The sequence below is a fragment of the Theropithecus gelada genome, chromosome 7b, assembly GCF_003255815.1.
Source record: "Theropithecus gelada isolate Dixy chromosome 7b, Tgel_1.0, whole genome shotgun sequence".
Taxonomy (NCBI): Eukaryota; Metazoa; Chordata; class Mammalia; order Primates; family Cercopithecidae; genus Theropithecus; species Theropithecus gelada.
The window spans coordinates 51230151-51254522 of NC_037675.1; the positions used below are offsets into that span (position 1 = coordinate 51230151).

Genomic DNA, 24372 nt, shown 5'->3' on the forward strand with positions numbered 1-24372 from the left:
GCCTGTAGTCCCAGCAGCTCAGAGGCTGAGGCAGGAGAATCACTTGAACCCAGGAGACGGAGGTTGCAGTGGGTCAAGATTACGCCACTCAACTCCAGCCTGGGCGATCAAGCAAGACTCCATCTGAAAGAAAAACAACAACAACAAAAAAACAAGGTCTAAGCCATTTTTTACAAGTAAGCATATTTCTTATGAGATATAGCATTGGCTGGGTGCAGTGGCTCAGGCCTGTAATTCCAGCACTTTCGGAGGCTGAAGCAGGACTGCTTGAGTCTAGCAGTTTGAGACCAGCCTGGGTTATAGTGAGGTCCTGTGTCTACAAAAAAAAAAAAAGATAAATAAATGAATAAAAATTATGGCATTTTATTTATACTATTTTAGTCAGGAATATCATAAACATATGTGCTTGTTGAAGAAATTAAAAATTATGAAATGGCATTTTCTAGGGAAGGCTGGTTTGCATGTAAATTCCAGAAATCTCTTCATTTACAGGCTTTGAGTCAAAAAGTAGAGGTTTTTCTATACTTAGCTGTTGGAGCATTCATCTGTTTAAAATTTAAAACATAACCCAGGCCAGGCCTGGTGGCTCACACTTCTAATCCCAGCGCTGTGGGAGGCTGAGGCCTGCGGATCACTTGAGGCTTGAGGTTAAGAGTTTGAGACCAGCCTGGCCAATATGGCGAAACCTCGTCTCCATTAAAAATACAAAAATTGGCCGGGCGTGGTGGCGTATGTCTGTAGTCCCAGCTACTTGGGAGGCTGAGGCAGGAGAGTTGCTTGAACCAGGAGGTGGAGGTTGCAGTGAGCTGAGATCGAGACTGAGCCACTGCACTCCAACCTGGGCAATACATCAAGACTCCATCTCAAAAACAAAACAAAAACAAAAAAACAAAAACACAAAACACAAAAACATAACCCAGGTGCCTGGATAAAAATAAAAATTAAAAAAGGGCTGGGTGCGGTGGCTCATGCCTGTAATCCTAGCACTTTGGGAGACCGAGGTGGGCAGATCACTTAAGAGTCAGGAGTTTGAGAGTGGCCTGGCCAAAGTGGCAAAACCTGTTTCTACAAAAAATAGAGAAATCAGTCAGGTGTGGTGGTGCACGCCTTTAGTCCCAGATACTCGGGAGGCTGAGGTGGGAGAATCTCTTGAGCCTAGGAGGCTGAAGCTGCAGTGGGCTGACATCGCACCACTGCACTGCAGCCTTGGTGACAGAGCGAGACCCTGTCCCAAAAATAAAAAGAGAGGTGGGGTTGGGGATGACACTTGAACCCCAATCTTTAGACTCATAAGCTTTTCAGTTTTATGACAGTGCTTCATCTTAAGGTACATGGAAAGTAAATGAAATAATTGTTAGAATATTAATATTTAGTAAGTTTATTTCCGGATGAAATGACGTTTATAAGGTTATCATATACCCTATCTACCATTATCTAATTTTCTTAATTTGTGAAATAAAAATAGTATGTTACCATATGCTGTTTATAGCATCTTCCTTTTTAAACAAAGATACCCATTTCCTGTTTTTCTCCTCTTGATATTTGAAGGTTTCACATTACTTTACTCTCAGTCTAATTTTATCATTAACCATTTGATATAAAAATGTGTCCTGGGCAGGGCGCAGTGGCTCACGCCTGTAATCCCAGCACTTTCGGAGGCCGAGGTGGGTGGATCACCTAAGGTCAGGACTTCGACACCAGCCTGGCCAACACGGTGAAATCCTGTCTCTGCTACAAATACAAAAATTAGCCGGGCCTGGTGGTGGGCGCCCGTAATTCCAGCTGCTCCGGAAGCTAACGCAGGAGAACTGCTTGAACCCGGGATGAGAAGGCTGCAGTGAGCCGAGATTGTGCCACTGGACTGCAACCTGGGCGACAGAAACAAACAAAAACCAAAAAACCAAAAATGTACCCTAAAGTCTTCCACATTGTATTATTTAAGCCTCACATGGGGGAGTTAGCAAGGTCAGTTTACACATGAGATAAACTTAGTAAGGTTAAGTGCCAGATCCAGGCCATACAAGCGGTCGTTCTATATTCTAAATCCTATATTTTACCGTCTAGGCTTCTTAAAGAATGGGAGGCCAGGCGCGGTGGCTCACGCCTGTAATCCCAGCACTTTGGGAGGCAGAGACGAGCGGATCAAGAGGTCAGGAGATCGGGACCATCCTGGCTAACATGGTGAAACCCCGTCTCTACTAAAAATACAAAAAATTAGCCAGGCGTGGTGGCGGGCGCCTGTAGCCCCAGCTACTCCGGAGGCTGAGGGCTACCCAGGAGGCTGAGGCAGAATGGCCTGAACCCGGGAGGCGGAGCTTGCAGTGAGCCGAGATCGCGCCACTGCACTCCAGACTGGGCGACAAAGCGAGACTGTCTCAAAAAAAAAAAAAAAAAAAAAAAAGAAAGAAAGAATGGGTAGGTGGGTGAGAAGCTACTACTAACCATATAAAATAAAGTGATATTTAAAGATGAACAGATGTCGCATTCTAAAAAGGTGAAAACGCGGCAAGGCACAGGAACTCTTGATAAATACTGCAGTTTTTAAGAAACATGGGCTGGTCTTGACGAGACCTACAGGCAGACAGGGCTCAAACATTCAAAAGAGCTACAGAGTAAACTCAACTCCCCGAAAGCGCTGCACTGACTGGCAGATTCCACACGAGACACTGGCCTCCCACGTGTCTTTCAGGAAACACAAAATTCAAGGGATAAAGAAAGCCAAGAAGGGGATGAGAAAAAGGAAAAAAAAAAAAAAAGCGAACAGAGCTTCCCTGGGAAGTTGAGGGTGCGCGGAGGGTGCGCGAAGGCTGGGGCGGGCGGAGGGAACTCGCAGAGCATCTGGCGGGCACCGAGGTCTGGGAACAGGCCTGGAGGCAGCTCTGTTCGTGGAGAGAGTGGGCTGCCCGTGGGCCCCACCCTGTGGAGCCCCCCCAGTAGATCTGTTCCCTGGTTCGGGTGGGCAGGGGAGGGCAGAGCGCAGAAGAGAAAAACAGGGAAGGAGACGCTAGAAGAGCCACAGGTGGGCGCCGGTCAGAGTCCGAGGTTGCAGGTCTCTGGGCCAACCGCACCTGCGAGCCCTCCGAGACGCCGTAGCCCCGCCCCTCCGGCGCGTGGCGCCCATGACGCTAGGCGCGCGGGCCGCTCTCCTTACAGAGGTAGCTCTTGTCCGAACGGTCGGCCTCTGCTGCGCCTGCGTGGTTGGGAGGGGAAGTGAGGCGGTTTCCTCGGCGCCTTTTCCGGCAGCGGCGGCGGCAGAACTGGGAGGAGGAGTTGGAGGCCGGAGGGAGCCCGCGCTCGGGGCGGCGGCTGGAGGTAACCCCCTGCACCGAGCTGGAAAGGCGGGCCACCTCTGTCTTCACTCCTCTCTGGAACTCTGGCGGTAACTCCCCTCTCCCTCTCTTTCTCTGCAGGCAGCGTACCGAGTTCCCGCGAGGATCCATGACCTGACGGGGCCCCGGAGTCGTGCTGCCTCTCGGGTGTCCTGGCTCGGTGGTGAGCCCAGTGTTTGCAGGCCGACGGGCGGGCCGGAGGGCCGCATTCTCCCTCGGGGTGAGAGGAAGGCGGAGGAGCGGGAACCGCGGCGGCGCTCGCGCGGCGCCTGCGGGGGGAAGGGCAGTTCCGGGCCGGGCCGCGCCTCAGCAGGGCGGCGGCTCCCGGCGCAGACTCAGGGCCCGGGTGGCAGCGGCGAGTGGAGGAATCAAGTTGTGCGGTCGGTGATGCCCGAGTGAGCGGCGGTCCTGGGCCTCTGCCCTTAGGAGGCACCTCCCACGCAGGCCGCAAAGGCGCCTTCGCGGCCGGGAGGCTTCGTTTCGGTTTCGCGGCGGCGGCGGCGTTGTTGGCTGACGGGACCCGGGACACCTGAATGCCCCCGGCCCCGGCTCCTCCGACGCGATGGGGAAGGTGCTATCCAAAATCTTCGGGAACAAGGAAATGCGGATCCTCATGTTGGGCCTGGACGCGGCCGGCAAGACAACAATCCTGTACAAGTTGAAGCTGGGCCAGTCGGTGACCACCATTCCCACTGTGGGTTTCAACGTGGAGACGGTGACTTACAAAAATGTCAAGTTCAACGTATGGGATGTGGGCGGCCAGGACAAGATCCGGCCGCTCTGGCGGCATTACTACACTGGGACCCAAGGTCTGATCTTCGTAGTGGACTGCGCCGACCGCGACCGCATCGATGAGGCTCGCCAGGAGCTGCACCGCATTATCAATGACCGGGAGATGAGGGACGCCATAATCCTCATCTTCGCCAACAAGCAGGACCTGCCTGATGCCATGAAACCCCACGAGATCCAGGAGAAACTGGGCCTGACCCGGATTCGGGACAGGAACTGGTATGTGCAGCCCTCCTGTGCCACCTCAGGGGACGGACTCTATGAGGGGCTCACATGGTTAACCTCTAACTACAAATCTTAATGAGCATTCTCCACCCATCCCCTGGAAGGAGAGAAATCAAAAACCCATTCATAGGATTATCGCCACCATCACCTCTTTCAATTGCCACTTTCTCTTCTTTTGAATTTGAACTCTGGAGTTACTGTTCTACAGTTTGGGGGGAGGGGGCTTGGGGGTTTTCTCTTTTGTTTGTTTCCCTTTTTCCTTTTTTTTTTTTTTTTTTTGGCTTTGCATTAGGATGCTCTGATCTGACATTTGACATGAACACAAAGTTGCTAGATGCTCTTGTTGACTTCCAGCAGATGGGATGGGGGAAATACAGCAGTTCCTGGTAAAGTCCTTTGTAATAATAGTTTGATTTTTTTATTTCGAGAGAATCTTTCATTTTCCTATGTATGCTTTTTTCCTTTTTTGCCCAGTTTCCTTATCACTTGCTGTAGATGGCTTATTTTGCATTCATGCAGACTATGTTGCAAGTCTGTTTCATCTAGTAAACTGAAAATTATTGCTTAATCAAACTGCCGTTTGTCTTTTATACTTAAGGCCTTTCCCCCCTTCCTTATGAGTTCTAACTTAGTAATTTCAAATGTGACCTTTTATATCTAAGACCAGTATAGTAAACTTAGCCCACAGTGGCGAGTAATGAGTAATATCATTGTAATATGTTCCAGTTGCACCTCAGTATGTTAAACAGGTAATGTAAGAGGTTCTCTGAAATGTCAGCAAATAAGTTCTGAAACATACATCATGCATGAGTAGGAATAAAACCCAAGTTCCCCACAAGGTAGCTAACTTAACGCTGCATAAAAATATGAAAGTGTAACCCATGAAGGACACTTTTTTTTTCCACTGCAAAGTTAGTCACTTTGCTCTTTTCCCTCTTTTTTAAACTTTAAAAATAGACTCCAGGAATTGGAGCAATAATGGTGTATACCACACACAGATTAAACATTTGTAGATATTTTAAGTGACTTTTGGGCAAAACTGGAATGTATACTTTGACCTTGTTTCAAACGCCTGAGACCAGTAACTTAAAAATTACTAAAAGGTTTACTTTGTTCATTAATAAAGCATTTAGCAATTCAAATTATATGCACCTTTTACCTAGTTGAAAAAAATACACATTCCTGTTTTCACATTATAGCAACTGATAAAGCTGAAGCTATAAGTCATTTTTATAGATGAGTGATCCACATCTCCATCAATTAGAACACTGGAAAAGATGTTTTATAAAAAAGATATTTAATTTTGTTTGTAGGATTAACTCATGCAAATAATGAAGATACCCTGTTGGTTCAATAGTACACTGTCTCCTTTAAGGAAGGAAGCGTGATGAATGAATGATGTGTAGACTTGAGGGATGACTATTAAAGGGGACGTAGGATGAAGAGAAAGAACCTACAGATGACAATGAATGTAAACTTATTTTTCTTCATATGTAAGCAGTGTGCTCGCTGGTGATATCCAGATCCTAACAAGATTACTTGGTTAGCTGGTTAGGACCAGTAACTGGATTGCGACCACTATGATAATATTTTGAACCAAATGTTAATGCTTAATGCAGAATTGTAAAGCAGCATCTGGTTCCTATATAACCTTAAGGATTAATTTTAGTGATCCTCAAGGAATTAAATAGGGAATTTCAGAAATGTAGACTGCAAATGCAGTATACAGGAAAAGGTGGAGTGGGTTTTGTTTATGAGGGTGTCTGAAAACTAAAATTGAGCGGGATATCATGGTATAGTTGGACAGTATTGGTCCTTCACGCTTTGGCCATATTGTGTAATGGAGCTTTTACCAAAGATGTATGAGAAGTGTAAGACTATAAAAAAAATGAACTATTCAAAGTAAAACTCTTGACAGACGTTTTACTTAAAGCAGATGCAAAAGGGTATTCTCATGTAGGCTCCTGTTGGTGCAGAGGGATTTTTGATTTCAAGATGCAACTAAAGTACGAAGTTCTCAGTTTCACTTCAGTAGAAATAGCTCTAGAAATGAGGCTGATAAACACATCTAAGAATACTGGTTGCTTTCTAAAATTCCCAAAGCTCCACTTAAATGTAATTCTTAGTGTTTTAAATGATTGCATTTTAAGGTATATAAATATGGGTTATCCAATATCAATGCTATAGTAACATCCTGAAACAAAACAAGCACAAAGGTATAAATGCCTAAACTGGAGGAAACTTGAAACCCTCATGTTAAATCTTAAATGTAGTATTTCTAACTTGTGAAGACAGATTGGTAGGCAGCCATTTTTTTGTGTCTTAAAATAACTGGGGGCATAGTTAAAATTTTATACATCAAGTGATTGCTATTATTGAATGTTGCAGGTGAGATGTGGTTATTTTTAGTTTATTTGAAATGTTTGGAAAGGGGGGAGGGGGAAGCAAATATTTGAAATTTGGAAAACCCTAAACCTTTTGGTAAGAAATTGTAATTTTCACTTAAAATTTTCTTTAAGAATATAAAAGGTTTATAATTGATGTAGTTAAATTGAACAATAACCACTGGTGACTGGAGCAGGTAATTACAGCCTGCAGAAAAAATTATAATCTAAGAATTGAAAAAATAAGATCCTGAAGTTGTTTAATTGCATCAGTTTCTGTATTTGTGAATTTATAAACTGCAGTAAGTTTTGAATGAGGTTAATCTTGTTTAATATAAGTAAATGAGTCTGTAGACTGTGATCTCCCCAAACTAAAAAGTACAGTACTTGGAATTGTGTTTATGGTTGTAGTGTTGGTAAAGCACTAATATGCAGAAAATAAAGGAATTACACAGTGCAGTTTCTCACGTTACGTTACTCGCTTGAACTAGATAAGTGGGACATGTGGTGTGTTGGGCCATGTTATTCTCCAGGGTTTATGGTAAAAGGTGACTTAATTTGGAAGTTACCTGACTTTTGTAAGAACAAAAAAGATCAATTTGGTTCTTGTAAATGCTGGCTATTTGAGGTAGTTTGCCCTGTTTTAGTTCCACCAACTTAATCTGATTGATAATTTAGGACACAACAGTTAAACAGTTTTTAAAATTTGAGGTCCCATAGCAGTCTTTATTCTGCTGTTTTTTCCAAATTACAACCTTAGCATTTTTAGAAGTACAGAATTGTGTCTAAAGAATTGGCCTTGAGTCTTAAATTCAGGTCTTAATTCTTTATAGACTTCTGAATTTTAAAGTTTCTTTTAGAGGTCAAATTGTCCTATAGAAATGGCAAAATTGTATTCATTTAAATGTAAAGTAGTATACAGGATAAGGTCGGAAGAAAGAATGATGAATAACTTGTTGGATAAAAGAGTTTGAAAGACATTCTTGTAAGCCTTTCCTCCTATATCAGCAATTTTTATAGTTTGATTTTAGAATGTCTTCATGTGATCTCTAGTATGATTTAATTCCTATGTTAATATTTATTAATGTATTTAGTACTGTGGTTAAGATACTGTGACAAAGTATCAATTTGTCAGTACTAGCAGTAGAAAATATTTTCCCCATTAATGAGTTTTTATGCTTTAATATAAGCTTAGAAATACAGTAGCCATAATCTGAATGGTGATGGAGCTTATAAAATTCCAAAAGTTATTTTCTTAATACCTTGCCAAATATGTATCAGGATTACAAGTAAGGTAAGTCTTGTATCTTTCCTTATAGGTAAAAACTGTGTTTGTAAAACCACATACAGCAATTATAAGAAATTTTTAAGTGATTAGTCACTGAACATAATATATTTGGAGTATAATATTCAATAGTATCTAGCCTTTTGCTTTAATCAAATGGTAAGGATTAGTAAAGGTTTCAGTATTAGAGTTTACAAAAATGGAATGTTGGGAGATGGAGCCATAGAAGAGGCAAAGCAACTTCTTGCTTTGCCAAACCAAAGTTGCCAGACTAGATTAGTGAGTTGAACAGGCAGGGAACACACAGGTGAGATCAAAGAAGGCAGAACAAGTCTGGAGAGTTTGAGGTAGTTTGCCCTGTTTTAGTTCCACTAAAGGAGAGGGATTTAGGAATTAAAACAAATTTGCAATTAAATATAACTCAAGTAATGGTAAATTTCAAGAGAATTAGACTAGGAGCTAACCTCATTTTGTGGGAAAATAAAATTTTTAAACTTTTACCCCTTTATTTGAAATGTTTTATGACTACTTGAAAAAATTTAAAAATGAAAGTATTTGTTTTGTCCTTGAATATCTTTTTTTTTTTTTTTTGAGACGGAATCTTGCTCTTTCGCCTAGGCTGGAGTGCAGTGGTGGGATCTTGGCTCATTGCTAGCTCCACCTCCCCGGTTCACACCATTCTCCTGCCCCAGCCTCCCGAGTAGCTGGGACTACAGGCGCCTGCCACCACGCCTGGCTAATTTTTTTTTTTGTATTTTTAGTAGAGAGGGGGTTTCACCATGTTAGCCAGGATGGTCTCGATCTCCTGACCTCGTGCTCTGCCCACCTTGGCCTCCCAAAGTGCTGGGATTACAGGCGTGAGCCACCGCGCCCGGCGAGTATCTTTCATTTGTTGTAGAATACATATTTGGTCCATAGTATTTGTTTTATAAGTGTGAGGGTAGATTTTTTTTATTGAGAGCCCACTAATAATGCCTGGCACTGTTTAGGTGCAGGAGATTGACAGTGAAGAAAAACACAAAAAATCTGCATTCATGGAACTTAAATGGAGGATTGGGGATAGAGAACAAAGATCAGATGATAAGTAAAAATCTGTTAGGTTATATGCTGTATGTTATACAATATATAATGTATGTACACATATCAGGGAACAGGTAGGTGTGTTCGGAGAAGATCTCATTGAGGTGATGTTTGAGCAAATACTTGAAGGAAATGTCAATATTGGTATAATTGACATAGTCACAGAAAGATAATAGTATAGTGTAAAGCAGAGGTGGGAAAACTGACCAAGGGCAAATCTGGGTGCAGCCTGTTTTTTATAGGGACTGTGCTAGAATAGTTTTTACATTTTTAAAGGATTTGTAAAGTTTGTAAGAAAAAAACATGAATATGTGACAGACAGTAATGGCCTGAAAAGCCTAAAATATTTACGATCTGGCTCTTAGGAAAAACATTTTTTTTTTTTTTTTTTTTTTTTTTTTTTTTTTGTATGGAGTCTTGCTCCATCGCCCAGGCTGGAGTGGCAGTGGTGGGATCTCGGCTCACTGCAAGTTCCATCTCCCGGGTTCACACCATTCTCCTGCTTCAGCCTCCCGAGTAGCTGGGACTACAGGCACACAACACCTTGCCCGGCTAATTTTTTGTATTTTTAGTAGAGACGGGGTTTCACCGTGTTAGCCAGGATGGTCTCCATCTCCTGACCTCGTGATCCGCCCGCCTCGGCCTCCAATAAGCGCTGGGATTACAGGCATGAGCCACAGTGCCCGGCNCGGAGTCTCGCTCTGTCGCCCAGGCTGGAGTGCAGTGGCCGGATCTCGGCTCACTGCAAGCTCCGCCTCCCGGGTTCACGCCATTCTCCTGCCTCAGCCTCCCAAGTAGCTGGGACTACAGGCGCCCGCCACCTTGCCCGGCTAGTTTTTTGTATTTTTTTAGTAGAGATGGGGTTTCACCGTGTTAGCCAGGATGGTCTCGATCTCCTGACCTCGTGATCCGCCCGTCTCGGCCTCCCAAAGTGCTGAGATTACAGGCTTGAGCCACCACGCCCGGCCAGGAAAAACATTTAACCTCAAATGTAAAGCCAATTTTTAAAACATTATCAAAATATATAGGAAATTGAACAATTGAATGTGAAAGACCATTGTTAAATGAATCTAATAAAAATTTTAGGACACACAGGCCGGGCACTGTGGCTCATGCCTGTAATCCCAGCGCTTATTGGAGGCCGAGGCGGGCGGATCACGAGGTCAGGAGATGGAGACCATCCTGGCTAACACGGTGAAACCCCGTCTCTACTAAAAATACAAAAAATTAGCCGGGCAAGGTGTTGTGTGCCTGTAGTCCCAGCTACTCGGGAGGCTGAAGCAGGAGAATGGTGTGAACCCGGGAGATGGAACTTGCAGTGAGCCGAGATCCCACCACTGCCACTCCAGCCTGGGCGATGGAGCAAGACTCCGTCTCAAAAAAAAAAAAAAAAGGCACAGTGACATAGAATTTCCACATTTTATACATTTAGTGAGCTAACACTTGTTATTGAGTAGTCTAACCTGGATTATTTTTTTTCTAAATGAATTTAAATGCGTGAAATCAGTAGTTTCTCAGTTTTGATTTTAACATAGTTCTTTAAAACTGTGTGAGTCACTTCATTTTAAATATTTCTTTTATTTTTGTGGTAGTTTTACTGGTCTTTGGATTTAAGTTAAATGTGATTCTTTGTTAAGTGTCCTTTCTTCCAGATAACCTAGATTAGTTGGTGTAGGTTCAGATAACATCGTTTAACTGTGGCTTTTTTATCCGTTATTACCATAATTAAGTCATGAGTCTTATTTTTATGAAGAAAGTTTGTAAGGGGAAGTGTTTTATTGACTTGGAAACTATTATGGTGCATGATAATTTGGTTTCTTCCAGTATTATTCCTCTAACCAATATAAACTAGGAAAATTTGCTTTACACATGGATTATTTCTTGCCTAGAGAGTTATATATTAATACCAAATAATACTAAATAATTACTAGTAGGATGAGAAATCTATATTTTAAACTATTTAAACTATTACAAAGTTGTGAAACCTGTAACTGTTAGACTACTACAAAGTAATCTAGCAGAAGTTATGGAAGTAAATTTTATTGAGGACATTTACAAATAAGCTTTAAAAAAAAAATGAAAACATTTGTAGTTCATGGAAAGACCTATGTGAAACTAGTTATTTGTGATTATAAAAGTTGTTTTCCATTACAGCTGAATAGCCTGAGAAGGTTATAGCATGAGAGGGGAAAAAAAAAACCATTGTGGTAGAAGCAGAAATTCGGATCTTTGAAGTTTGTTATAATAAGGCAAACCAAAGTGCTTTCTCTGCATGTCTTTATTTTTTATTTTATTTATTTATTTTTGAGATGGAGTCTCGCTCTTGTCGCCCAAGCTGGAGTACAGTGGCTCGATCTCAGCTCACTGCAACCTCCCCTCTCTGGTTCAAGTGATTCTCCTGCCTCAGCCTCCCAAGTAGCTGGGATTAGAGGCATGTGCCACCACGCCCGACTAATTTTGTATTTTTAGTAGAGATGGGGTTTCACCATGTTGGCTGTTCTCAAACTCCTGAGCTCAGGCAATCCACCCAACTCGGCCTCCCAAAGTGCTGGGATTATAGGTGTGAGCCACTGTGCCCTGCCCACGTGTTTGTTTATTTATTTATTTATTTATTTATTTATTTGAGGAGTCTTGGTCACCCAGGCTGGAGTGCGGTGGCGCGATCTCAGCTCACTGCAACCTCCACCTCCCAGGTTCAAGAGATTCTCCTGCTTCAGCCTCCCAAGCAGCTGGGACCACAGGCGCACCACCACGCCTGGTTAATTTTTTTGTTTGTTTATTTTGTTTTGTATTTTTAATGGAAATGGAGTTTCACCATGTTGGCCAGGCTAGCCTCGAACTCCTGACCTCAGGTGATCCACCTACTTTGGCCTGCCAAAGTGCTGGGATTACAGGTGTGAGCCACCGCGCCTGGCCCATGTGTTTATTTTTAAAAGTTAGTTTTATGAATAAGTCCTAGGTTGGAGTTAGGCCTAAGGAAATCAAACTCAGAAATATTCTAATAGTAAGAGTTAGCATTTACTGAATGTTTGCCATGTGTCAGGCATTGCTGTAAGCACTGAATGACTATTAATTCTCTAAATCCTCACAGCCACCTTGGCAGATAGGGCTCTCATTTTATAGTTGAAAAAACTGAGGCATACAGAAGTATATGATAATAAGTAGAAGAGCCTGAATTTGGATTCAGATAGTCTCTGCTGTACTATGAATGTGACTAAGGTGAACCAGTGCTTACTCATGTTCTTAGTATTTTTTTGGTGTGTGTTTTCTTATAAATACCTGGCTTTAAGTAAATTTCCCATAATTTTCTTATTTTATCTTCAATAAGTTGTGCGTCCCTGTATAATTTCACTCTGCTGTACAGTGGAGAACAGTATTAGGTGCTTAACAGACTTTTTTTTTCCTTCTGTAAAAATCAAATTTGTTTGCTTGATAGTGAATTTTACAGATCATTGTGAAAAATAGGAAAAGTTAAAATTTTCACTGAGCTGATTATTTGTATACTTACATATAGATTTCTTTTGATTTAAGAAAAGTTTTATATGGAATGCTTCACGAATTTGTGTCATCCTTGCACAGGGCCCGTATAATCTCTGTATTGCTCCAATTTTAGTATATGTGCTGCTGAAGTGAGCCTCCCAGTTAAATTTCAATTAGATAAACTATTTTTTAGTACAAGTGTATCCCAAGCAATATACTAAAATTATGTATTAAATTATATATACTATATATAAAAAATTATATACTAAAGCTTAAATTGAAATTTAACTGGCCATCCTGTATTTTACCTACAATCCTATATCTGACTCTGAATGGTAGGAAAGGAGGTAAGATTGAAAACGGAAATTTAAAAATATATTTAGAAACTCTCAAGAGCTCTACCAAGTAGTTTGGATATTGTTTTGTGTGTAATGGGAGCCATTGAATTTTTACATATGTAAATTTATATATATATCTCTATGCATATATATATATCTCTTTCTAAGCATATATATATATAAAAAAAAAACAGGAGAGAGTCACAGTGTTTAGGTGTATCTAGTAGCTTTGTATAGAATCATGTATCAAGATTATGGATAGAAGTTCGAAGAAAGAAGTCCCTTCAGGAGACTTTGATGATAATTCAGCTGAGAAAATGAGGGCCAAGTATAGTGTAGAGAAAATGAGAAAGAAGTGAGATAATGAAATAAATTGGTGAAATATGTTACTTGTGGAGGAAGAAAGAGTTAACAATTTTGATCTGAATTCTTTTTCTTTTTTTGAGACAGAGTCTTACTCTGTCACCCAAGCTGGAGTGCAATGGCATGATCTCAGCTCACTGCAACCTCTGCCTCCTGGGTTCAAGTGATTCTCCTGCCTCAACCTCCCATGTAGCTGGGACTACAGGTGCCCACCACCATGCCCAGCTAATTTTTTTATTTTTAGTAGAAACGGGGTTTCACCATGTTGGCCAGGCTGGTCTCGAACTCCTGACCTTGGATGACCCGGTGGCCTCGGCCTCCCAAAGTGCTGAGATTACGGGTGTGAGCCACTGTGCCCAGCCTTGATATATATATATATTTTTTTTGAAATGGAGTTTCACTCTTGTCACCCAGGCTGCTGTGCAATGGTGCTATCTCAGCTCACTGCAACCTCTGCCTCCCAGGTTCAAGCGATTCTCCTGCCTCAGACTCCCAAGTAGCGTAATTACAGGCGCCTGCCACCACACCCGGCTACTTTTTTTTTTCTTTTGTATTTTTAGTAGAGACAGGGGTTTCACTATGTTGGCCAGGCTAGTCTTGAGCTCCTGACCTCGTGATCCGCCCGCCTCAGCCTCCCAAAGTGCTGCAATTACCCCCGTGAGCCACTGCGTCCTGCCTGGCCTTGATCTTAATTCTTACATAAAAGATAATGATAACACCATTGGTAGAAATCAGGATATATAGCATATTTCAATGGAGAGACATTGATAATTGGGTAAAGTACTTTGTCTGCAGTGCTGAAAAAGTTTGAATCTGTTAGGCATTCTCTCTTTTGTAACTATTCTCTTAGAGCAATGCTGCCCAATAGAAACATAATGCAAGCCACATATGCAATTTAAAATTTTTAGTGCTCACATTTAAAAAATAGAAGTGAATTTAATTTTAATAATGTTTTATTTAACCCAATATATCAAATATATTATTTCAATATGTCAGCAGTATGAAATATATATATATATATTTTTTGAGACGGAATCTCACAACCTCTGCCTCCTGGGTTCAAATGATTCTCCTGCCTCAGCCTCCCGAGCAGCTGGGACTACAGACGCCTGCCACCACGCCCAGCTAGTTTTTTTTTTTTTTTTTTTTTTTTGTATTTTTAGTAGAGACGGGGTTTTCACCATATTGGCCAGGCTAGTCTCAAACTCCTGACCTCGTGATCCACCTGCCTCAGCCTCCCAAAGTGTGAAATAATGATATATTTTACACACTTTTTTTGTTTTTTGGAGACTGGGGTCTTGCTATGTTGCCGAGGCTGGCTTCAAGGGATCCTTCTTGCCTTAGCCTCCCTAGTATCTGGGACTACAGGTGTGTGCCATCATGCTCAGCTCTACATTCTTTATTTAACACAAAATCTTCACAATTCAAATGTGTATTTTATGTTTAAAGCACATCTCAATTCAGACTAGCCACATTTCAGTTCTTCATAGCCACATGTGGCTAGTGGCAGTCATATTGGACAGCTCATTCTTAGAGGGTGATTTTTTTTTTTTCCCATACTGTCCCTGCAACTTAAGTAACTATAGTAGGGGGTACCAGTTGAGATAATTTAGATGTGATGAATTTTTCTAGGCCAGAGGTTGGCAAACCATGACCTATAAACAAAATTGGTCCCACTGTTCTGTTTTTGTAAATAAAGTTTTATAGGAACACAGCCACAAGCATTCATTTGTGTATTGTCTATGGCAGCTTTTACACAACAGCAGAGTTTGTGACAGAGGCCCTGTGGCCCACAAAGCCTAGAATATTTATTATTTGGCCCTTTACAGAAAGAATTTAGACCCTAAAGTCTCTGGTATAAAACATATATCTTATACTTTTTTTCTTTTTCTTTTTTTGAGATGGAATCTTGCTCTGTTGCTCAGGCTGGAGTGCAGTGGCGCGATCTCGGCTCACTGCAACCTCTGCCTCCCGGATTCAAGCGATTCTTCTGCCTCAGCCTCCCGAGTAGCTGGGATTACAAGTGCATGACACCACACCTGGCTAATTTGTGTATTTTTAGTAGAGACAGGATTTCACCATGTTGGCCAGGCTGGTCTCTAACTTCTGACCTCAAGTGATCCACCAGCCTCACCCTCCCAAAGTGCTGGGACTACAGGCATGAGCCACTGCACCCAGCCTCCATATTTTACACATTTAAATTAGGTTCCCCAAAGAAATAATATTTGAAATGACTATAGTATATATATTGATTCATTTATTCACCAAGCATTTACTGAAAGCCTACTGAGTTCCAGGTACCATACTAGGCTCTATCAGCAAGATAAATTGGATTAATGACAGATCTGTTGAATCACAGCCACCATGTCCTACTGGACTTAATGCTTAAAACACACACCCACCCCCCCACACACACACAGCAATTTGTTAGGAGCCTCTCTTCCTCAAGGGTATTGTTTTGAAGTCAACAAGACTTAGGCTTGAGTACACTTACTAGCTGTAGTATTGTGGACAAATAACACATTTTTATGAATCAAGTTTCTTATGTGTGAAATGGAAGATAATACCGCCTATTGTGCTGATCTGTGGTGAGAATTACATCTAAAACCCATAGCACACTGACAGGCACACAATATTTATTCAATAATGTGTACTGTTATTTAACTCTATACTCCGTGTTCTTATCCTGTAGGTATTTTTTCCCTCTAACTCCTAAATTACTGTGGAAGAAAATATCCTACAATTCAGAACTGGTGCTGATAAAGTATTAAACCTAAGTTTGCAAATATTAAGGGAGGTTTCATAGTAAATGTAACTGTATTTTAGTTAAATAGGGATTAAGTTAACCAGCATGATGCCTCCATATTGGAAATTCTTTTAAATTTCAGTCCGTGGCTATTTGATAAATACAAATAAATTTTGAGTCTAGTTTCAGCTATATCACTAACTGTTATGATTTTACTGGACAAATATCAAGTTACAGCCACCATAAGCTCACTTCTACATTTTTGAGACGGGGGACCCCATCATCTACATTTGTAATTATAATGTGACTACAATTACTTGGACATTGTCATTCCAAGGGGAGTCTCTTAACTATTAAAAAAAAAAAAAAAAAAAAAAAAAAAAGCTAAGGGCATTAAGATTACTCCCTTTTTTTTTTTTTTTTTTTTTTTTTTGAAAAATGTCTCGCTCTTTCACCCAGGTTGGAGTGCAGTGGTGCCATCTCAGCTCACTGTACGCTCCACCTCCCAGGTTCAAGAAATTCTCCTGCCTCAGCCTCCCGAGTAGCTGCGACTACAGGCGTGAGCCACCATGCTAGGCTAATTTTTGTATTTTTAGTAGAGATGGGGTTTCACCATGTTGGCCAGGATGGTCTCCATCTCTTGACCTTGTGATCCCCACCCTTGGCCTCCCGAAGTGCTGCGATTACAGGCGTGAGCCACTGTGCCCCGCCAAGATTACTTCCTTTTCAAATGAATTCTTTCTGCAATTTTTCCTTACCTCTAGAAAACTGAGTAGCACGTATTCCTCATTTCGCACTCCACCTCCAAACATCGATACCTACAATACTCACCTGAACAATGTTTTGAAAATTAAGTGACTCTCTTAAAGTGTTTTTATAAACTTTAACACACATCTCCCTCTGGCTATCACACCCTTAACATTTATCGTCTTCTCTTTGTCACCAGCTTTCTGGAACACTCCTATTAGCAGCTTCTCTACTGCCTCCTCTCTCTACTGCAAACTAGTTTCTGGCCATTTCACTTAATCTTTCTAACTAAGGAAGGTCCCAATCACGGTTTGTTTTATTTTTTTTTAAGACGGAGTCTCATTTGCTCTGTCGCCCAGGCTGGAGTGCAGTGGTGCCATCTCGGCTCATTGCAACCTCTGCCTCCTGGGTTCAAGCGATTCTCCTGCCTCAGCCTCCCAAGTAGCTGGGACTATAGGCATGCACCACAACACCAGCTAATTTTTGTATTTTTAGTGGAAATTTTAGCAGGGTTTCACCATGTTGGCCAGGCGTGTCTCGAATTCCTGATCTAAGGCTATCCGCCCGCCTCTGCATCCTAAAGTGCTGGGATTACAGGTGCCCGGCCAGGTCCCAATGACTTTTTAATGTCAATTCTAAAGAGTTATTTTTGAACTTCAACCTTCTCTCGATAGGGTATGTTCTCTAATTTTTTCCGTTTGTCAGGTACTTGTGCATGCTCCTGAAGACAAAGCAACATTTTGGAGGGGCGGGGTCTTATTTGAAGTATATGAGGAAGGTGCTTCCTTGCAATGAGTGAGGGAGTTGGCAATTTTTAATAACCCCCAATCATTCTTCTTTATTTATTCAATAGCACCTGAGGGCCTGGTTGAAGAGAAAGACTTTGAGGTAGGGGGTGGGGCACAAGGGGCAGGAAAGCAGAGAGCAAACTATTGCTGTCTCCCATCCTGTGTTGTTAGGTAGGGGTACATCATATTATTATAGTAGAGCTACACCTATCTATGTGTTCTTGAGGAAGGCATTGTTTGCAAGTTGCTGTTTTTCAACAGCAACATCAGTACCATGTGATTACTGAACCCTTTACAGTTTGTCTTGCCTTTACTTGGAGAGGAGCTAGATGTATCCTGTTTCTGCTGTGCATTTGGCCAGCAATCATGGGCATGTGAATACATGCCTTTGGTGTGTTTGTGTTCAATTCTCTTCATTTATTTTTGTGCCTTGGACTTTGTATTAGGTAAACTTACGAACTTATTCATAAGGAACTCAACATTTATGGTGTATAAATATTTAAAGAATACATGAAAAAACAAGATGAAGGACAGGCTTATTTTCAGAGGTTTGTGCATGGTAACAGAAAACATACATTTTAATGAAATTATCTTTGTGCCAGTGACCATTTGACTATTCACCTTTTTTTTTTTTTTTTTTTTTTTTTGAGACGGAGTCTCACTCTATCACCCAGGCTGGAGTGCAGTGGCACGATCTTTGCTCACTGCAAGCTCCTGGGTTCATGCCATTCTCCTGCCTCAGACTCCCAAGTAGCTGGGACTACAGGCGCCCTCCACCACGCCCCGCTAATTTTTTTATTTTTTTATTTTTTTTTATTTTTAGTAGAGACGGGGTTTCACCATGTTAGCCAGGATGGTCTCGATCTCCTGACCTCATGATCCGCCCACCTCAGCCTCCCAAAGTGCTGGGATTATAGGCATGAACCACTGCACCTGACCTGACTATTCACTTTTAAGAAGTGGAAAAAAAAATTCCTGAATTTTTTCAATAACTTTTAGAAAAATCTGTGTAGCATGTTCTGAGTTTGATCCACTGTTCATTGAATTATATAATAGGACTTCAATTTTAAAAGTGTATAAAAGCTTGTAGAAAGATTTGGCTTATTAAAAAGATTATGATGTGAAAAGCTAGCTCTAAAGTATTAAAGCTTTATTTTCCCCCCGTTCTGAATTAAAATAGGAAGGGAGAGAGGAAGACAAGTCAGTGTTAAGGCCACGAGGTTGAATCATCTAAGGAAATGAGTCAGTGACTACAAACCATAACTTTCCTTTTTCTGGGGCTTTGACTTGGAGAGCTTAATGTTGAATCATTTGAAAAATCTTGCTTGATATCAGTGAATTTAAAATAAGGTTCTTTTTTGTTTTGAGAAATCTTGTAATATTACCTGGATTCATTTATTTTTTATATTTATTTTTATTTTTTTGTGACACGGAGTCTCGCTCTGTCACCAGGCTGGAATGCAGTGGCGTGATCTCAGCTCACTGCAACCTCCACCTCCTGGGTTCAAGCGATTCTCCTGCCTCAGCCTTCTGAGTAGCTGGGACTACGGGCACGCGCTGCCAGCTAATTTTTGTATTTTTAGTAAAGACAGGGTTTCACCATGTTGGCCAGGATGGTCTCTATCTCTTGACCTCGTGATCTGCCCGCCTCGGCCTCCTAAAATGTTGGGATTACAGGCGTGAGCCACCACACCCAGCTGGATTCATTTATTATTTCAACAAATACTCAGTAGAAAAAAGTAGTAGGTATATTCTTCAAACCAAAAGACATGCAGTGATTTGAAAACATGGGTAATGATCAGTATCTTTGTATGTATATTTAGCTCTAGGTAATCAATAGTGATTCTTAATCTGTTTTTAAAACAAGTTTTTTGAGGTTGATAACTGATGACTCATTATTGGACTTAGGATAAACCTAGAATGCTGGTAGCTATTGACACATCGTATTTCTATTTAATATGCTGGAGTTTTTTTCCTAGTCATGAATTGTTTCTTAGGAACCCTGAGCCCATAACTGAAATAAATGCATTGCATTTTGACTTATTTTTGAAACTTTAAAAATCTCAAATGGTGCTGGGCGTGGTGGCTCATGCCTGTAATCCCAGCACTTTGGGAGGCTGAGGTGGGCGGATCACGAGGTCAGGAGATCGAGACCATCCTGGCTAACACAGTGAAACCCTGTCTCTACTGGAAATACAAAAAAAATTAGCCGGGCATGGTGGCAGGCACCTGTAGTCCCAGCTACTCTGGAGGTTGAGGCAGGAGAATGGCATGAACCTGGGAGGCGGAGCTTGCAGTGAACCGAGATCACACCACTGTGCTCCAGCCTGGGCAACACAGCAAGACTCCATCTCAAAAAAAAAAATCTCAAATGTAATTAATGATCAAGTCTGTGGGTAAAGATAGGTCCCTCAAAAGTAAACATTGGCATATTATATAAAAAATTCTTGACCTTTTATGATGGATTGCTTATCTTTATGACTTGGACTCTTTTTGTAAGATTGGGTTACATTTTTAATTCTCTACAACGCATGGGTAATCTTGATTTATGACAGTAAATGCATTTTACACAAGAACCTAATATTTAGAAACTTAAGTATCTTAAATCCTATTTTTGTCATCAAGACAAACTTGAATTAAAGACTAAAACATTACATTTTTATTCTTTTTTTTTTGCTTAGTAGAATAATATGGTAGTGATATCTTAGGGGAAATGTTTTGAATAAATACTAATATATATTTTTATTTTGTTATTTCTTGGGTATCTTGTTGAATACAGTATGGATTTTAGACCAGCATGACAAGATTTCTAAATTGCCTTCTGGTCAAGCGTGGTGGTTCACACCTATAATCTCAGTACTTTGGGAAATCAAGATGGAAGGATTACTTGAGGCCAAGAGTTTGAGACCCACCTGGGCAATACAGTGAGACCATGTCTGTTTTTTTGTTTTGTTTTGTTTTGTTTTGTTTTGTTTCATTAGAGATGGGGTTTTGCCATGTTGGCCAGGCTGGTCTCGAACTCCTGAGGCTCAAGTGAACCACCCACCTCGGCCTCTCAAAGTGCTGGGATTACAGGTGTGAGCCCCCACACCCAGCTAGACCACATCTCTTTTTAAACAATCAATCAATATGGTTGGCAGGGCTATTGTTTCCATATGCTTAGACATCCTAGTCATGTTAATTTTCTCCTTTCAAACCTATGGTAATTTCTAGGTTCTTTTTCTTGCTGCATGTCCCAGTCTAATAAAACCTAAAGTGTTACCTACTAATACACCTCAGAGTCCATGCTGCTTTGCTGAGCATCAAAATAGTGATTTAGGAAATTGTGATTTCTGGATTCTGGATTACAGTGTTAGAAATACCCAAGAAATTAGGATCTGGAAACATCCTATGTATGATGCTATGAAGGCCATTCACTGAATGGAAAGAGGACTGAAGATGGAAGAGAACCTCCTTTCCTCATATAAGCCATATGATACTTCTTATCTTTTTTTTTTTTTTTTTTTTTTTTTGAGACGGAGTTTCACTCTCTCCTCCAGGCTGGAGGGCAGTGGCAGGATCTTCTTGGCTCACTGCAATCTCCACCTCCTGGGTTCAAGGGATTCTCCTGCTTTAGCCTGCCAAGTACCTTGGATTACGGGTGTGTGCCACCACACCTAGCTAATTTTTGTATTTTTAGTAGAGACGGGGTCTTGCCATGTTGGCCAGGCTGGTCTCGAACTCCTGACCTCAAGTGATGCACCTGCCTCGGCCTTCCAAAGCGCTGGGATTACAGGCATGAGCCATTGCGCTCAGCCCTTCTTACCTTTTGTTTTTTTGTTTTAACAAGAATTTTTAGTTTCCTTTCTGACAGGATTGATTTGGGAAAACAGCATTGAGTTTTGAGTCAGGAGACTCAAATAGATAAAACTATGTTTGAATTCCAACCCTAACCTCAATAGCTAAGTGACACTGGAAAATCTATCTCTTTGTCTCAGTTTTCCTGCTAAAAATGGGGATGGTAATGTTCACCCAGCAAGGTTTTATCACAAAAAGTGGTAACTTATGAGAAAGTCCCTATCTGGCATGGTAAGCACTCAAGAGAAGTTAATTCTATTTTCCTTCTTCCTTCTAGTTTAATAATTTAAAAAATTAAATCATGCAGCCACAAAAAAAAAACAAAAAACGAAATTATGTCCTTTGCAGCAACAACAATGCAGTTGGAGGCCATTATCCTAAGTGAATTAACACAGAAACAGAAAACCTAATACCGCACATTGTCACTTTTAAGTGGGAGCTAAACATTGGGTACACACAGACACAAAGATGAGAACAATAGACATTGGGGATTCAAAAAGGCAGAAGACAGGAAGGGGGGCCAGGTTTAAAGAGCTACTTGTGTTCACTACTTGGGTGATGGGATCATTAGAGGCCTAAACCTCAGCATCACACAACATACCCATGTAACAAACCTGTGCATGTACCATCTGAATCTTGGATAAAAAAAGCAGGCCAGTAGCAGTGGCTCATCCCTGTAATCCCAGCACTTTGGGAGGCTGAGGCGGGTGGATCACTTGAGGTCAGGAGTTTGAGACCAGCCTGGCCAACATGATGAAATCCCGTCTCTACTAAAAATACAAAAATTAGCTGGGCGCAGTGGCGGGCGCCTGTAGTCCCAGCTACTTGGGAGGCTAAGGCAGGAGAATAGCTTGAACCCAGGAGACTGATGTTGCAGTGAGCCGAGATTGCGCTGCTGCACTCCAACCTGGGCGACAGAGCAAGACTCCATCTCAAAAAAAAAAAAAAAAAAAAATATATATATATATATATATATATACACACACACACACATATATTCAGTGAAAAAGATATTCTCGATATTCTCAAGGTGATAAGAAACCGACTATTTGTTGTATCTTTTAATAGATGACAATTGAGAGCAGGCATTATTGATTCAAGAATGGTGTTAGTTTTTTTCCTTTAACTACACAGAATGTGTAGTCATCAATTCTTTGACTAAGAGGAAGGAGTGTCAAGAGGGAAGCCTGAAAAAAATCTCGAAGAGGTTTAAATGCTTTTGTCTAATTATCTGAGTCACTCCTCAGGGTGGAGTTTCTGTGGCATGGCTCCCTGCCAGCATAATTTTCAGCTGGAAAGAGAGAGCAGTTGGGCGAACAAACACCGTAACCAAAATGACCACTCTGACACTGGAACCAGCTTTACATATAAACATTTTCTCTATTATCTCAGAAATAATCATGGAAATATACAAGCATTTCCTCTTCTGAACCATATTAATTTTCTAAGAATGCATGTATATTCAGTTACAAACGTAATTGAAACAATTCCAGAGAACAAACAAGCGTGGGCCACTTACTCGTGGGGATGTGGCTGTTCTGCACAGCTTTGAGATGTAGGAGAAAAAAAGTATGACTTCCTTCTGTTTAATGATTGTTTTAGGGTGCTTTGATTACTGCAGAAAGCTAAACCTACTTTTTAAAATTCCATGCAAATCTCGTTGAAATGAATTCCAGTGACTAATATATTTGAGAAACTTTCTTGGAAAAAAGAATTACCATTGATATATTTAAACAACTGGTATTCATAATATAGAAATATAATTACACTAATGTGTTCAGTATTTCAATCAAGCTTGATGTTCTTGATCATTAAAGACTTATTTTTCAGCCGGGGGTGGTGGCTCACACCTGTAATCCCAGCACTTTGGGAGACCGAGGCGGGCGGATCACGAGGTCAGGAGATCGAGATCATCCTGACTAATACAGTGAAACCCCGTCTCTACTAAAAACACAAAAAAATTAGCCCAGCGTGGTGGTGGGTGCCTGTAGTCCCAGCTACTTGGGAGACTGACGCAGGAGAATGGCATGAACCTGAGAGGTGGAGCTTGCAGTGAGCCGAGATCGTGCCACTGCACTCCAGCCTGGGCAACAGAGCGAGACTCCATCTCAAAAAAAAAAAAAAAAAAAGACTTATTTTTCTTTGGGAGGCCGAGGCAGGTGGATTGCTTGAGCCCAGGAACTCAAGACCAGCTTGAGCAACATAGTGAAATCCCTTCTTTACAAAAAAATACAAAATTTTGCCGGGTGTGGTGGTGCAAGCCTGTAGTCCCAGCTACTCAGGAGACTGAAACAGGAGGATCTCCTGAGCCAAGGTCAAGTCAAGATAGGGCCACTGCACTCCAGCTTGGGCAACAGAGTAAGACCGTATCTAAAAAAAAAAAAAAAGAAAAAAAAAGAAATAGGCCGGGTGCAGTGACTCACACCTGTAATCCCAGCATTCTGGGAGGCTGAGGCAGGCAGATCACTTGAGGTCAGGAGTTTGAGAGCAGCCTAGCCAACATGGAGAAACCACATCTCTACTAAAAATATAAAAATTAGCCGGGCATGGTGGCGGAGCTGTAATCCCAGATACTCAGGAGCCTGAGGCACTAGAATTGCTTGAACCTGGGAGGCGGATGTTGCAGTGAACCGAGATCGCGCCACTGAACTCCAGTCTGGGCAACAGAGCGAGACTATGTCTCAAAAAAATAAAAATAAAAAATAAATAAAAACAAAAAATAGGCTGGGCGCAGTGGCTCATGTCTGTAATCCCAGCACTTTGGGAGGCCGAGGCAGGCAGATCACCTGAGGTCAGGAATTCAAGATCAGCCTGGCCAACATGGCAAATCCCTGTCTCTAGCTAAAAATGCAAAAATTAGCCTGGTGCAGTGGTGTGCACCTGTAATCCCAGCTACTTGGGAGGCCGAGGCAGGCTAATTGCTTGAGCCGGGGAGGCGGAGGTTGCAGTGAGCCGAGAGCCTGGGCAACAGAGCAACACTT

General features: G+C 41.6%; 1 protein-coding gene and 1 pseudogene across 1 annotated transcript; one reads left to right on the top strand and one right to left on the bottom strand.

The window, feature by feature from the left end:
• The first annotated feature begins 3177 nt into the window (after positions 1 to 3177).
• Positions 3178 to 7186, top strand: ARF6 (ADP ribosylation factor 6). Its single transcript, XM_025391810.1, has 2 exons — positions 3178 to 3312; positions 3411 to 7186. The coding sequence occupies exon 2, from the start codon at positions 3892 to 3894 to the stop codon at positions 4417 to 4419; it is 528 nt and encodes a 175-aa protein (XP_025247595.1). The 5' UTR covers positions 3178 to 3312; positions 3411 to 3891; the 3' UTR covers positions 4420 to 7186.
• A 5442-nt stretch (positions 7187 to 12628) lies between these two features.
• Positions 12629 to 12727, bottom strand: LOC112629523 (annotated as a pseudogene).
• Between the last annotated feature and the right edge of the window lie 11645 nt (positions 12728 to 24372).